This window comes from Dermacentor variabilis, chromosome 6 (assembly GCF_050947875.1).
Source record: "Dermacentor variabilis isolate Ectoservices chromosome 6, ASM5094787v1, whole genome shotgun sequence".
NCBI lineage: Eukaryota > Metazoa > Arthropoda > Arachnida > Ixodida > Ixodidae > Dermacentor > Dermacentor variabilis.
This window is the reverse complement of record NC_134573.1, coordinates 184,182,420-184,197,426: the sequence shown is the minus strand read 5'-3', so window position 1 is coordinate 184,197,426 and position 15,007 is coordinate 184,182,420. Positions and strand designations below refer to the sequence as shown.

General features: G+C 44.5%; 1 protein-coding gene and 1 long non-coding RNA gene across 4 annotated transcripts in view; one reads left to right on the top strand and one right to left on the bottom strand.

The window, feature by feature from the left end:
* The window catches only part of LOC142585934 (uncharacterized), a 50,288-nt gene extending 43,032 nt beyond the window's left edge, over window positions 1-7,256 (bottom strand). The window contains exon 1 of the long non-coding RNA XR_012829154.1: window positions 7,123-7,256. This is a non-coding gene — a long non-coding RNA (uncharacterized LOC142585934). The remainder of the gene's footprint in view (window positions 1-7,122) is intronic.
* A 141-nt stretch (window positions 7,257-7,397) lies between these two features.
* Window positions 7,398-15,007, top strand: part of LOC142585932 (MFS-type transporter SLC18B1-like) — a 63,167-nt gene continuing 55,557 nt past the window's right edge. For all 3 annotated transcript variants that reach the window (XM_075697049.1, XM_075697050.1, XM_075697051.1), the window contains exons 1-2: window positions 7,398-7,525; window positions 10,502-10,819. In XM_075697049.1, coding sequence (XP_075553164.1) covers window positions 10,547-10,819 — 273 coding nt within the window. In that variant the 5' untranslated portion in view covers window positions 7,398-7,525; window positions 10,502-10,546. The remainder of the gene's footprint in view (window positions 7,526-10,501; window positions 10,820-15,007) is intronic.

Genomic DNA, 15,007 nt, shown 5'->3' with positions numbered 1-15,007 from the left:
TTAATAATGTTCTTTCTTTATGCTGAAAGACCATGTTTTTCTTTATTTTCAAAGAATCCGTTCTCCATAAGGAATTGAGGGAATAAACTTTATTTCGGAGACCAGACTGTTGATGGCCGAAAGCGGGCGGCCACCCTACTCCAGGTAGCCCCTGGTCATGTGCTGATAGCCTGAATCTGTTCGCCAGCCGTAGCTGGTCTTCAGGTTTGGGCTTTTAATTCAGCGATGCCTCCCGCTGGTGTTCTGTTGCTGCCTAGATAGGCGTTGTCCGCGGGTCCTTTTTGCATTCGACCATGTGGTAAAAAGTGTTTGGTGTACTGCAGCATTGGCGGTCTCTTATATATGTTGAGGGGTACATTGAGTGTAGTAGAGTGCCGTGGAGGTAACTGCCCATCTGAAGTCGGCGTAGTAGGACGGCTTCTTGGCTTCCCACCAAGGATTCGTGCCTCGGGGTCCAGACAGTGTACGTTTCAGGGATGTCTTGGTTTTCTACGATGTTGAATGCGTTCTCCATACGGTAAAGTGAAAAAAAAATATGCTTTTTGCGGTACACATGTAGTTGCTATGCTTCCCTCAGCAAGCATCATACATCCCCTGCGCTCTAAAAATAGTTGCACCCTTTGAGGTGTATATTTGCCACACAACAATAATCGTCATCTGTCTTGCTTGCGTTTCCTTTCTTGAAAACTTTCGGGACTTTCTTGTCGAGAATGCTCTATCGTGCTGATGACACGCATGTCATTCGTGACTTGGAAATATCGGGCTCGCGGCGTTAGAGAAAGGAAATGCGGGCAAGAGAGATGACGATTATTGCCATGTGACAAATATACACCCCAAACGGTGCAACTGCTTTTAGAGTATATGTCTTCGTGACATTGCAGCGTCGACCTTTCACTGTACATGTCCAGCCAATTTTGTGTTTGCATTTCGCCATAGCTGGTTAACGGTCTGGCGCATAAACGCAAACATTGAATTACGCCAAACTTGCGACATACACGATGCATACACATAAACATTGCATGAAATTACGCGATGCATAGAAATAAAATAAATGTAATTATATGCATCGTATTTACTTGTACAGTACTGAATTACCCGCTTCAATAAAGCTTCACCTCACATAGGCTTCAAAACGTGTTTTGCATAAGCATATTGTTCGGCAGTTGTTTCGCATTATTGTTCATGCCAAAAAGTTCCGTCGCATAGTTCTTTTTTCTTTCCTTTTCACATCTCCTGTAGTCCTTGTTTTGGGCATGCTAACCACACACACTGGTTATTATGTAATAGGCTTGTATAATGTAACCCGTCCCCGTTTTGTTCCAACCCTCTTGAATATTACACTTCATTAATAAAACACATCCACACAGTAACTTATCCACGCAGTACGTGATATTTCATTAGTTTGCAGTGTTCGTATTTAGGTGCAGGCGGATTTCGCATAACAAAATAAGAAAAAGAGGTGAATAAAACCAAGGACAGCTGGCACAGCCTCGACACGGTTCAGGGTTTTCAGGGTCAATACATGGAACACCTGTGTCCTGCCTACAATGCCGGGTAAGGACTTTACACGTGATGTACGCTTTTTTGCCTTTTTCTCCTTTTAAAATAGCAGATGGTGTCTGCATTTTGTGTCGAAACACCACACCACATCGCAACAGTCTACAGCCTATAGAGTGAATTGCAGAGCATATTCATACGAATCTAGTGTTCCTTTGCCATATGTGGCCACACGCTCGCGTTAGGCATAGCTTAATAGATACTACCGTGGTCTAAGTAAAACCTTAGGTGTTATCTGCACAATGGCGTTTGTCTCCGAAAGTACTCATCAAATAATAACACTTCGTAATCCATGAGCCTACAACAAATACATGGACAAGTGCGTATGAATGCAGCAGAACAGCGAATTTCCAGCTGTTCTTTGATATTCGCGTGTGTGCTCGGAATGACTCGCGTTCTCCAAGAGTAGCTTATTTCACTCCTGTTTGTTACTCAAAGCAAGCGCCTCCAAAGTACAGGACACATTCTGCTCCTTCTTTAATTCAAATAAACTCCCTGTGCCAAGATTAATGTTCGTGCAACTCGGAAGTCCTTAAAATACGACGCTCTGTGTCCATGTCCTCAAAATTTTTGGTGAAGTTCACGATCAAGAAAGATTTTGTATTAAGATAAAAAAGCCCGAACAAGCGGGCGTGTTAGCAACCTCTCGTTGGGTGCAATATACGCTAAGAAGTACACGGTATGGCGACCCACCATCACAAAAAGTGGCAGTTTCTTCCAAAGCGCGAAGCAATGGCAAGAGCACTTATACCGCTATATTAGGGTCAGTAAATGTCGCTGTATTTCTAATGGTCTCGCAAGCAGCGGGGTATTTAGAAGGCGGCGTAAAAATGTATCAGCATCACTCAGATGCAAAAATCTGGCTTTATGAGCAGTTGCCCTGCACAGTACGATGGCAGTTTGCTCTAGTTTTGGCCCTCATAAAAACAAGAGATCGGCAGCCCGAGATCAGCCCACAGAGAGGGCCGGATGTGGTCTTTCGCGCCATCGCGGGGCTGTCCAACGATATACGAGTGCAGGCGGCTTGGATAACGGCTTTCATGGGACCGACTTTTACGTGCTATTTCTTACGTGCTATTTCGCACCACACCACTGCTCATTTTCTTTCTGCGATATTTATGAAAATACTCTTTCAAGACATGCCAAAGTGTCATAATGTGCAGCAGCGGCAATACGCTTATTTTTTGGCACAAACCTTTATTTTACTTTCCCATATTAACAACACAATTAAAAAAGGAAATACCTTTTTTTGAAAAATATACGAAGTTGTCACTCAGTTCTCAACAGCACGGTGTCAACATCAGGAATATAGCTTTGAAGTTTCAGTAACTGCAATCGCTTATAAAACACATCATGCATCCAACGTCGTAAAACCAACACAAAAGTGTTTGTACTTCAGATTTTTGCAGAAACCAGAGTGCGTAGTTCACACTAACTCCTTCTATATTATGTGCAAAAATACTCACTCAATGTATCTCTCACTCTTCTGTCGCGTTGTTTTCATGGCGCACTAGGCTGAACGCACCATGTGTAAAATTCAGCGTCGAAGCCGCACTCAAAAGGAAAGCGACTAAGTGTCAAAGTTGTATTGCGGTTGTGAAAAACCCGTGAAAAACGTATGGATCTCACGCACTGCCTGAATTACAAAATCAGTGTATACAAATACTCGTGTTAGCCCTTTAATAATAGCACATGTGAAGACGTGGAAAATTTTTATTTTCTATTTTAAATGTACAACCAGTAAAAAGTATAACCACATAAAACAGACATTTGCGGAATCTTTTTCAGTCACAGGGGAAACACCATGCAGACAACAGGAAACGGGCTTCATTCCTAGCCACCTATGGATTCGCTTGTAATTTGTACAAGCAGCTCTCGTCATATGTGCAGCATAGGTGTACATTTTATTTGCTTTACATCACGTGTGTGACACCACCACAGCCGGAAATTTTCTACCGGCCTTTCTTTTCTGACCGTGATTTCGAAGTAATCCCAGTCGCGTGCCGGACTTCTACCTCGTCCTGTGTTCCTACTCTAAACCAACAAATTATGCTTGCTGCCTGTCAGTCAGGGTTAGTTGAAGCCATTTATCCAGAAACTTTCGTACTCAATACCAAAACTCAGTAAGAAAATTTTTACCAGTGCAACATTCATCACTAAAGAATTTAACAATAACTTAATTCTGACGTTATGAGATCGTTTGATGTGAATACTATGTTACGTTAGGTAGACGCCATGTTCACGTCCTGCCGATGCTATCTTGACGTCATGAATGCTATTAAGTTGCTTGGGTTGAACAACACACGGGAATGAACTAATCTAACTTTATTCCTTGAACAAAGTCGCTTATCCTCAGTGGTTCACACTAGACCACATCGATGCCCGCGACGGCTATCATCGCACTCCGAACATCGAGATGCTGGTAGTCTCTGGGAGCAGGTATATATAGTTGTAGGCAGGGGTACATGTATTGGCATTTTAGAAACGTAACGCTTGACATATAACGGGTCTACGACCTTTGCAAGGACATGATAAGTTGCACTTCCCCATGGAAGCTTTCGTAAATACCCTCTAGCGTTGCATTAGAGTATACGAACACCTTCTGTGACGCATATATCAGTGCCACTAATTGATTTCTCTGCAAATTACTCCACGTTCACGCTCAAAATATTTTTAGTGCGAACGCGCTACAATACAGGTTGTTCTCTCTCCATGCCGCTCTTTCCAATGGTACGCGTATGTCCTTTTCTTCCCCACATGCGAGTACGATGGCTGTACAAGAGAAACCTCTCTGTGTCTACTCTGCGAGACACCGACTCGAAATCCGGAAGAAGACAAATACGGCAGTTTCACATGCTATAACCTAGCTGGTTTACTCGATTTGGCTATACTTGCTGAACCAGTTCACGCGGATGTCGTGTGCAGTGCCGCACAAGTTCATGTCGTGAGGGTGCTGCGCTGAACTTAAGCTTGAAAATCGAAGAAACCCCCTGCAAATCTAGGAACAAAGGGCGGCGACGGACGAGTTATGGATGCCACCGGTGCCCCACGAATGAAGCTAATTTCACTAATGGCACCTTGGACTGGTCAAACCAATCATCTGGTTAGGGACGGCCGGGTCCTCAGCTGCTGGAGACAGAGCGTCTCAACCGAACACGTTTCTGCAATTCATAGCGACGCTGCCATGCGAAAGCGCTAGGAACAGGATCAAATGTGCTCTATACTACAACGCCGTCGTTGTACATTTCTACATTACACAAAAAACTGATGCTCAATGCACCAACAAGAATTTGAACATCTCGTTGCTTTAACTTTGTGGCACAGGTTACTGTGATTAGCGCTTTCTGTGATAGCAAGTAAAAAGCGCAAATTCGAATCAACGCGGGCTGTCCAGGTGCTGCCATGTTGTCATGCTGTCGCTGTAGCCGGTGCTAAAGCGGACAGCGTGTGACTATAACTTGGCCAGATCTCACAGCCGATTCGACGGAACGGTCAGCGCACAGTCGACGAAACAGTCATCGAGCTCTCGCTTGAAGCCGATCACGTGGAAGGAATCAGCCGAACACTCTGTCAGTGCTCCTTTTTTGTTTCAACGTAACTGCTTGTTGGCCTAGTTGGTGCTTACTAAAAGACATGTTTTTTGCCGCAATTGAACACTCACAAAAGGAAGACATATAAAGACAACACGGGCGGCACTTCCAACTGATTTATTTTCGGCTGTGTTTGTTTTGGGCTTTATGTGTCTTCCTTTTGTGAGTGTTCAATTGCGGCAAAAAACATGTCTTCAGTGCTCCTTTTCAACCAGCTAAGCATGAAGCCGCTTATAAGAGCGCTCTCGAGTGCTAGAAAACGACCAGCCAAAGATAACATTAGTTTTTTTAATGCCACTCGAAAATGTTGATGACGTTGATGGCAGTTGATGATGCGAATACTCGCGGCTAGAACCTAGCAAAACGAGTAACAGCGTTGGACAGCAGGACGGGTCTGAGACAGATGAAGCGTTGATTTTAGTCATTCTCAGTCGCGTCCAGTTGTACAGCGCTGTTACTCATTTTCTTCAGACCAGCCCAAGCTAGCACGTTATTGCTAGAACCTAATGCTCTGGCACAATCTACAAAAATATTGTGTTGACTTTACCACTGACACAAAGTGCCCGAACAGGCTTTCGACGGCTAAAAGTGGATACAAAACGCTTAAGCAGAGATCGCGACGGAAGCGATGAACAGAACGCCCTGCCACCAGAGCCCTTTTCTCACATCTTCCAAACATGGCGACCCGTGTTTCACTCGGGAGCCACGGCAGTTAACGCCCGACTTCATCTGTCAATGAAATTTCCCGACGGCCTTTCTGCTATAGGCGTACACAGCTCGTGGCCAAGCCTAAGCGTCCCGTCTAGAAGTTGCCGTCCCAACAAAGGCAATTGGATCATTGTTGTTCTCTGTAGATCACGTGCAAGTGCCGCACCAGGATGACCTTGGGTCTTCTTACATAATCACTAGCGAGCGCTCGCGTATAATCATAATCACCAGACATAATCACTAGCGCTCGCGTATGTTCCACAATGTACATCAGTATTCGTTCTGCGTCCACAATCTGATCAGGCAAACTTCTTCCGGTATAGAATCGGGCAGAACATCCGGGAATGTTCCTATACGTGTAGGCGCGTATCACACCGAGTGATGACATGGTAAACGCGGTTGGCCGTTGAAGAGCGATGACCGGAGAAGGCAAAAAAAAAGCAAAAAGAACAAGACACACGTATTAATGTCCAGTGCAAATCGTCACTTGTCGCAGTGGCATCATTCCGTGAAATATTTGTACGCGAAAGACAGACGAGCGGTTACTGCTCGTCTGTCTTGTTTCGCTTTTGGTTGAAGGACTGTATGGTGCGCGGGTGTACGCATGTGTCAGTTTTCCTATTCCTATATATAGCTGTTTGAATGCAATAAACTTGTAGTCGGGAGTCAGCGCTCGTCTTTCGTCTCTCTTCTTTGTCCGTGTTTGAAGTGCCCGCTGTAAGTAATAATAGTGTTTTGGTGATTTCGTTATTCACTAACGCTGCGCTATACTGTGAACTAAAAACAAAGAAGTCATTCGAAAGTTGTTAGCAGAGTTTTAATCCCTTCCACTAAAGTGAAAGTCTATCCTCCCACGACAACAACTGTGTACTGATTTCACTGAAAGTAAACATTCCCCCCCCCCCCCAATGGAATCACAGATATTTCAAAAGCATAGGATGTACCTTTATATGACGGGTATGTGAATAGACCGGGAGACACGCTGCTAAGCTGCGTTGGTGAGTTGTAGCAGCTCTGCAAAATGCGCATTCCGCGCTCTCTTCAGCGACTATTATAGCGCAAACTATAACGTGAATTAATTCAACTAGTTCGTGCGCAGAACTCGAGGCGCTCTGCATAGCGTGCCTTATTTCAAGCTCATATCTGCTGGCGCAGTAAAAAACTGCCTATCACTGCAGAAGCATATCTTGCTTTCCTTTCCACTGTTTGATGCAACATCTTATGCACGCCTCACCTCCTCCCTTCCTCTCGCGTGGGAGAGACTCACCGTTTTCATTGCGAGAAGCGACGGCAGTGCCTCGCACATTTATCTCCACGTATCAGTTTCACAGCGTGCACAAGAGATCTTGTGCGTAGCCACTTTCGACACTTTAGCCTTGCATTCATTCTGACGAACAACCCTCTCGAGGCTGACGTAAGAGCCGTCTTGATAGAAGCACAGCGCCAGCGCTCGTTTGCCTTTTTTTTTATAGTCTCAAAAGCGTTGTTCAAAAGCGTCGCTGTAGCGGGTGGCAAGCAGCTGTTGATTTCCGGTCGTGCAGTCTTCGCATCTTTCCTCGAGCGCAGTGCCTGACGGCGGCTCGTCGATCCCAGTCCGCGCAAGGACGGTTCTTTCCCGCTGTAAAACGCATTCGCCAGGTGCGACAGTTCTATTGAGAGCATCGTGGCAGGTAAATCGATCAATTTTTTTCTCACTTTTCGTGTCGCTCGCGATGCTGTATTATTAGAAAATTGTGAATAAAACTGCGTTCATAAAGGGCTTGCGTTACACTTCGAAATTCTTTGTAAAATTAGCACATTCATGGTCTTTAGAAACACGATGTGACAAGTGGCAAGCAGAGCATGCATACATCCGTAGTGCATGGTGCCTTAGCTCTACAGCTAGCGCTTTGCCATCTCTAACGCACATATTATTGCTTTACTACGTGTTTAAGCTTTAAAAATAATTTGTGAATACCAACACCAACCGGTTTAGGTCAATTACCATCCTTCGCTTATAAACGTATTTTTTTAAGTCATACACATTATTCGTTCATTATAATTTAGGTAGTGTGGTGTTTTCTATTGCTCTATCTGCAAACTGGCGGCATTATGGAAATTCATTTCAAGTGGTTACGCCTTGCAAACCGACTGGCTACAATTCGTAAATTGCAATATGTCCCGTAAAGTAAATAATTCAAATAATAATTGTGAATTTTTTAATTAGTTGAATATGTGTTTCGATTTTTCCTGCAAGTAATGTCAACCTCTCTGAAAAATCCAACTCAAGGACTATAATTATGTTATCTGCAACAAGCTATTCTTAAAAATTCCATAGAAATTAAACATGATCACCTTGTACGTTTATGCAAAAGAGAAATAAAATGAAAAAAAGGGGGGGGGCATGAAATAATTGAGAACAAGTTGCTTAACTATTGGAGTAGTCAAAAAAAGTATAAGGACAGTGTATCAAACAACATTTCACCGTCCTTTCAGGAAGACGAGGACCCTTTCACATAACAGTGGGTATTCTACGCTGAGTATAACCGCGGGACTCCTATCAAAATACCTTAATGTCGCGCGACACGGTTACCAAACGTGTCTAAGGGTTCACTATTTCTTTTCATAAAATACGAGCGCATTTGAATCTGAATAGTTAAAAGTGAATGTGATATACTTCAAAAGAGAGATGCTACTATTTTTGTTCTAATACGACATTTATTTCTGTAAAAATGACGCTGTAATGTAATGACGCTGCAGGCGTCATTACGGCTCGCACCGCGCACACAAGTGTCTGAAGGCTAACGCCATGCACGCACTACTCTTCTTTATGCCATTTCACTTCATCGCCCCCATTGAGCTGCCCCGGGCTCGAGGCTCGAGTGGCGACCGCAGCACAGCCGCCGCTTGGCGCGCTGCACCCTAAGTGGACCTAAGTGGACCGACTACCCCTCGCCCCAACCCGCTTTCCCTAATGAAGCCACTGGACGCACAGCTTGTGTAAGCTGTCTTATTTCACGTGCCGTCAAAATTGCACAAAAATTGTCGCGGTGTTAGCAGTTGGCTTGAACACAAGAACGTAAGTTTGACCCTTTTATGCACGCGTGGATTTCCGACCTGCGCTAGGTGTGCTTCCCAAATAAATGCTTCTATTTGTAGCTCCAGTAAACCGAATTTAAACACGCCGCGAATAGCAGCGATATGCTTCGTTTATATTAAGGCTCATAGCATTACAAGCGTATACCAGTAGTCACAGGAAAGAATTCGTAGCATTTTCTCATTCTTTTTCTTCTACGAAACAGTGTCAAGGTGAAATAATTTACTGAGAGCCATTGCGAATTCTGGCTCTAAAAAATATATGAGCAATGCGTAATATGCAGTGCTGGCCATCACAAGTCATGCCGTCACAAAGTGCAAATAAATATGAACACCTTTAGTCAACAACAGGTACACCTAGTTACAGTGAAACAAATTCCTTACTTGCAGCGCAGTTTTGCTGAGCTTGCTGAAATTCCTGGTTTAATAGACGCTCTCATGAAAGAGGCAGTGAAGAGCAGTTTAGATAACGCACCAAATTATTCACTGGCAGTCTCCTCAAATCACAAATAAGTATTCGGAAGGAATTCGAATGCTACGATAAGTACAAGTGAAAGTAATGTCCCGAATAAAGTACACTGTGCAAACAAAGGAAAGAACCACTTTTCAACTATGAGCAGCAAATGCTCAAGGCAGTAATATTTCTTTTGAAGGTTATGCGACTATATGCAGCGAAAGAGTTTCTCATTAAATATACATAGCAGAGAGAAATCTTTCGCTGGTGCCTTGGCGTAACCAACGTTATTGATGGGCAGCACAAGTGCATACGATTGCCAAAAATTCCATTTTGTGCCTTAGAACAACCTCGAATATTTTAATATTAACGTTCCCGAAGCTCGTTTTTTGTCTCAAGTACGGCAAGATTGCTTTAATATCTCTCTCAAGTTCCAACTTTTGGTGGTGTTAAGATTAGAAGCAATTACCCACAGTCTATTATACTGATACAATAGCTAATTTATTGAAATTCACGAGCGTAAGTGTCCTAATTCAATTGTGCAATGAAAGTGATGTCGTGAAACTAATGAAGTGTAAATGTATAACATATATAACTTCTCTAAAGAACCACATGACGACATTACTGGACATGCTTATTCAAAAAGGAAAACAAAAGAAAAGTCTCAGTGTGCTTTCTAAATGAATCCAAGCTAACTTGCACAATGATGGCCGTAGTACCCACGATTTACGACACACTGGTGGAGCGTTTGGCAGCGCTACATTTCCCATCAGTAAACTTCTGTGCGGGCATTGTGTGAGCGTACCCCCCAGGTAGTCTTAAATTGTTCATCTTTATGTGCGGGCTCCTCCACATCTTTGAAAGCAACAGCTTTCTTTGGCTCTTCTCCTCCCTTTCTAGTTTGTCAGTGCATGGCCATTTATGGCCAACATGGGACATGAGATATCACTAAATATCGCTATAAATAAATAAAATAAAATAAATTAGGATATAAGCACAGAAACAACACCACAGCACCTTCATAGTTAAACCCGGTGCACACCCTTTTGGAGAAATGCTCGGATTTCGGTTTTGAATCATACAGTTGCTTAGTCTCACAGAATGCTTCTGTTCACAGGTATACCAAACTACCAAACGCCGAGGTATCGATTATCTCAGCAATATGCCGGATACCGTGGAAATCGCCAAAGAGGCACCGGAATCAAAAAGTGAACATGTGTACACCAACGGCGCGTTCGCATTCGATCCACTTCATATTGGGAACAATGTTTTGGAAAAACCTGGCCCAGACAACATTGAATCAAGCCACGCCTCGATGCCAACCAAAAGCGCGTTGACGGTTATTCGCCAGAGCCGATGGATGCTGCCGTTGGTGTACACTCACATCTGGTTGTCAGCAGCGTTCTCACTGATGCAACCATATTTTCCACCCTTGGTAAGTACCAATCTAATGAAAACTCCGTCTGTTTCATTGCAATGTATTATGAAAGTTCATTACATTGGAGGAGCCTAAGGATGTTATACGGGTATGGCTTAGCAATTTAATACATGCTTATGGGCAAATCTGGCGCGCCATTTTTAAACATCATCGTTCTGTTGCGCTGTGGCAGGCAAGGTGACATGCGAAGTCAGTGGAAAACAAAGAACACGCGACAAGTGAAGCGAAAACTGTCAACTAGGTTTTATTGAAAGACAAAGAATTTATACCCATAACCGCCATCAGCAGCTGGAGTTTACATGAGAACGAAAAACGGAAAAAAAATGAAAAAGGAAAGAGAAAAGACGAATGAAAAAAATTGGCTCGCCATCCCGGCCCTGCGAAAGTGGAAGTCCAGCGAAGCTGTTGAAAGCCGCCACTACAACTGCTGAGGGGGGCATGCAGTTATTTATTGCTCTAGAGTACTGGTAGTAATGGTAATTTAGAATAATGAGAGCATTAATAATTTGACAGCACGCCGCCGCCCATAGCAGTGCTGCAACAACGTTGCTGCCGTCGCCGCGGCAGCTTGCCCAACAGTAATCTTTACGGGGTAACGTAAGCGGGGAACGCGACGTGCTCAGGATTGTTATCGGGAGCGCCTTATCATCAATTGTGTGGTTAGGGTGATTGTTTTGTGCTTGTTTGTTATTCAAAGGTAAGTTGTTCTGTTGCCTTACGGGGCTACGAGCCACTGCTCCTGGCCGCGCCCTGCCACCGGCATTGGCACACGTTTTTGATGATGGACCCTGACATGAAAAATGCCCCCCAGCTAAATGTTAATAGCTTCACTGTAAAAGCTCCGCCTCCATTTCACCTTGTGAAAGTGCATGTACAGCGAAGCTGCTGCCGATGTTAAGCAAGCAACACCAACCATAACGACGTTACCCACGAGCGCTTGCACGTGTGCGAAACCTGTTGCCTACATCCTCATTCTTCTAGGCCATTCGTCAAGCACAAGTACTTTAGTGAACTAAAAGAAAGTTTAAAAGTACATTGCGACTGAAAATGTGTAAATTACGACTTACACACATGCTGCAGACATGATAGCTTCGGATTGTTATACGAACATACGAGAAAAACATGAATCTGTTACGTGATACCTGAAAGAATAAACCCTTTCCCAGCTACCGTTGGAGGCCTGTCTCACTGTCCATGGCCGCTAGATGGCAGTACTGTTAGCACACAATACTTCCTCATTCCTGTAGACCCTCTACCTAGTGCAAGTGCGTTATTGAACTAGCTGAATTTCTCAAAGTAAAATGCGTCAGAAAATTCGTAAACTACGATTTACACACAACCTGTAGACATGATAGCATAGGATTATAATTCGGATATACGAAAAAACATAATCCTGTTACGCGGAAACCCCAACAGAAAGCCTTCCAGCTGTAATTTGTTTTCGGGTGAGCAGTCCACGAAAAATCACGACCAACTAGAGGCTAACAGCTTCGCTGTAAAATCTGGTCTTGACACGCGTCTCACTTGAATCAAATGGAAGTAATACTCTCTGAGCAGTTGTGTTTGCAGATCAGTGATTGACACTGACGGCTCACTCCGAAGGCTTCTGCACCAGCTGCAACGATGGAAAATGCTTTCCTGATCTCTCTGCTCACATTATTCTCGCGTCTGAGCAGAACTTCCGTACTGTCAGAAAACGTGCTGTCGCATTCTTCTTTTTTAAAGCGCAGATCTTAGGTGCCGGTTCCCGCAACGAACGTCGGCGTTGTGCCTTGTAACCGAGCGAACGAGCACCGTGAAAGTTGAAAGCGAACGGGGAGCGCAGCGGGAGATGAAAGAAGAGAGCGCAAAAAGGAAAGCGGAGGAGCAGGATGCAGTGAAAGCGTGAGGCACAAAGCGGAGAAGGAAAGCATGGAGAAAGAGTGAGGAGGAAAGCAGAGTGCCGCACGAGGCTACGAGATGGGTATTTGTAATCTCAGTGTCGTGCGCGACGCGAATTGTGTAATACTTTCTGGAAGCCACGTGGGCACCGACGACTACACTGAAACTTTCGACGAGTCCTGTATAAAAGCTGACGCGCTTGTCCCGCAGATCGGGGAAAGGGGGGGGGGGTGTATTCTGTAAGAGCCCAGCCAGTGGACTGTAGATTTCTGCCGCTGCTGGTTGGATGCAGCTGTACGAGCGAGGAGGAGACGAGCGGCCCCAGCCAATCAGATGCGGCCGAAATGGACAGTCCACTGGGTGAACTCCTACAGAACACCTCCCCAGATTTTCGAAGATCGCCAACTCTGCTCGCCGCTATCGTTGTCTTTTAGTGTTACTTGTTTTGCAAGGCTTCGCTCCGTTTGCAACGTGCCGCACGCGGCGGATTGCTCGCGACAGCCAATACATCGCGAAATCGATACACGTATAGAGTTGCACTCAGATTTAATTCTCATTAGGGAGTATCGTGATCGTCGGTGAAGTTTTCTAAAATAATGATTAGTTGACAGTTTTGACAGTTTGCGATTCACTTGTAATACGTTCCTTGTTTTTGGCTTACTTCTTGTGTCTTCGTCCTTTCCACAGCCTAGCAGAGCGATTACCACAATTCTAACGCACACCTGTTTTGAATAAAAAGTGCATTCAAATTTGCAGATGCTTTACAATCGTAATTATTTCTGCTAAATATAAAACGAAACCAATTATTACTAAAGAAAAAGCTCAATGCGAGACAGCTATGCCACACTGCAATCGAGCGTCGGTTTTTTATGCCTTTGTTTGCGGTCGCCATTTTCCAGCTTCCTGTACGTGTGACATTTCTAACGCGTTAGGTGGAATTGCAGATGACTTTCTGTAGTCGGTAGACAGTGACAAAGAGGTTTCGTCAGACTCCGACAGCGACTAGTGGCTAAGATTCAGCTGTGTGCATATTGAGGGCTTTTGTATATTCCATAAAGTTGTTTCAGCATGGTAGCTGTCCGACTCAGGCTTCTTTATTATTATTTTTCCTTAGGGCGGTACTATAACTGCCCGTTACAATCGGCGACGCAGTGGAATCGTGCAAATACGGTAAGCTTCACCAACTAGGCCTTGTGCAAGCTCTGCTTGCTTTCATCATTTGAAATACTTTCTCGAAATCACTGTTTTATCCTCTTCTGTGTATGTACGCTGATTATTTCCATAACAAGTTTTACAGCTCCAACTTTTCTTAGCTCGTTGCTCAGTTTCGTGCCGTTGGCACGATCAGCATTGAGAGAAGTGAGCAAGAGAAGCAAGAGAGGCTCCCTTCCCCCCCCGCCAGTAGGCGCTTATATTAATAGAAGTGCACACGACTCCACCTGCTAATCCATCAATGAGGGAGGAGTGCTCGGTGACGTGACGCAAGGTTCGGTCACTGTAACACCACAACATCGTGCTGCCCTCCGCGTCTCATGGGCAGCGGCATCCATTGACTGCGCTTGTCGTCGTTCTATCGGCGTCATTACTTTTTCGTCACTCAATCGTAGTCATGCTGTCGTCATTCAAACGTCATTATGACGATTATGATTATGCCATCGTCACCATGGTGTCGTCGTCATACAGTCGTCGTCACGCATTTGTTGTCGCACGGTTGTCATGATGCCGTTAGGCATGTTCCATACCCGTCCTTGTAGATTTGTCATCTCATTCTTGTCATGCCGTTGTCAACACGCCGTCATCGTCATATACAGTAGTCGTCGTCATCCGATTCTCGTCCTACAGTTGTCACGCCACTGTCGTCACATAGTCGTTGTTCCATGCAGCTTCTTTGCCACCGAATTGTCATCGTGCCATAGTCTTGACGGCATAGTCGTCCCGCCATCGACATCATACATATATCCTCACACTATCGTTGTCATAAAATCGTTGTAATACCATTGTCCTCATGCCTTCATCATTCCGCTGTCCCAAAAGGACTTCTTGGGCAAGTTGGTGCTTAGATTTCCTAGGTATACTTTGTGGCGCAAAATACATTTCTTGAAAAAGGACAGAAGAAAGGGAGACTGTGAAGCGCCAATTGGCGCGTTACTGTCTGCCTTTCTTCTGTCCAATTGGCGCTTCACTGTCTCCCTTGCTTCTGTCTCTTCTCAAGAAATGTATTTTGCGCCACAAAGTATACCTAGGACATCCCGCTGTCGTCAATATGCCAACATCATCACTTCAGACTTGCCAGTGTGCCGTTGT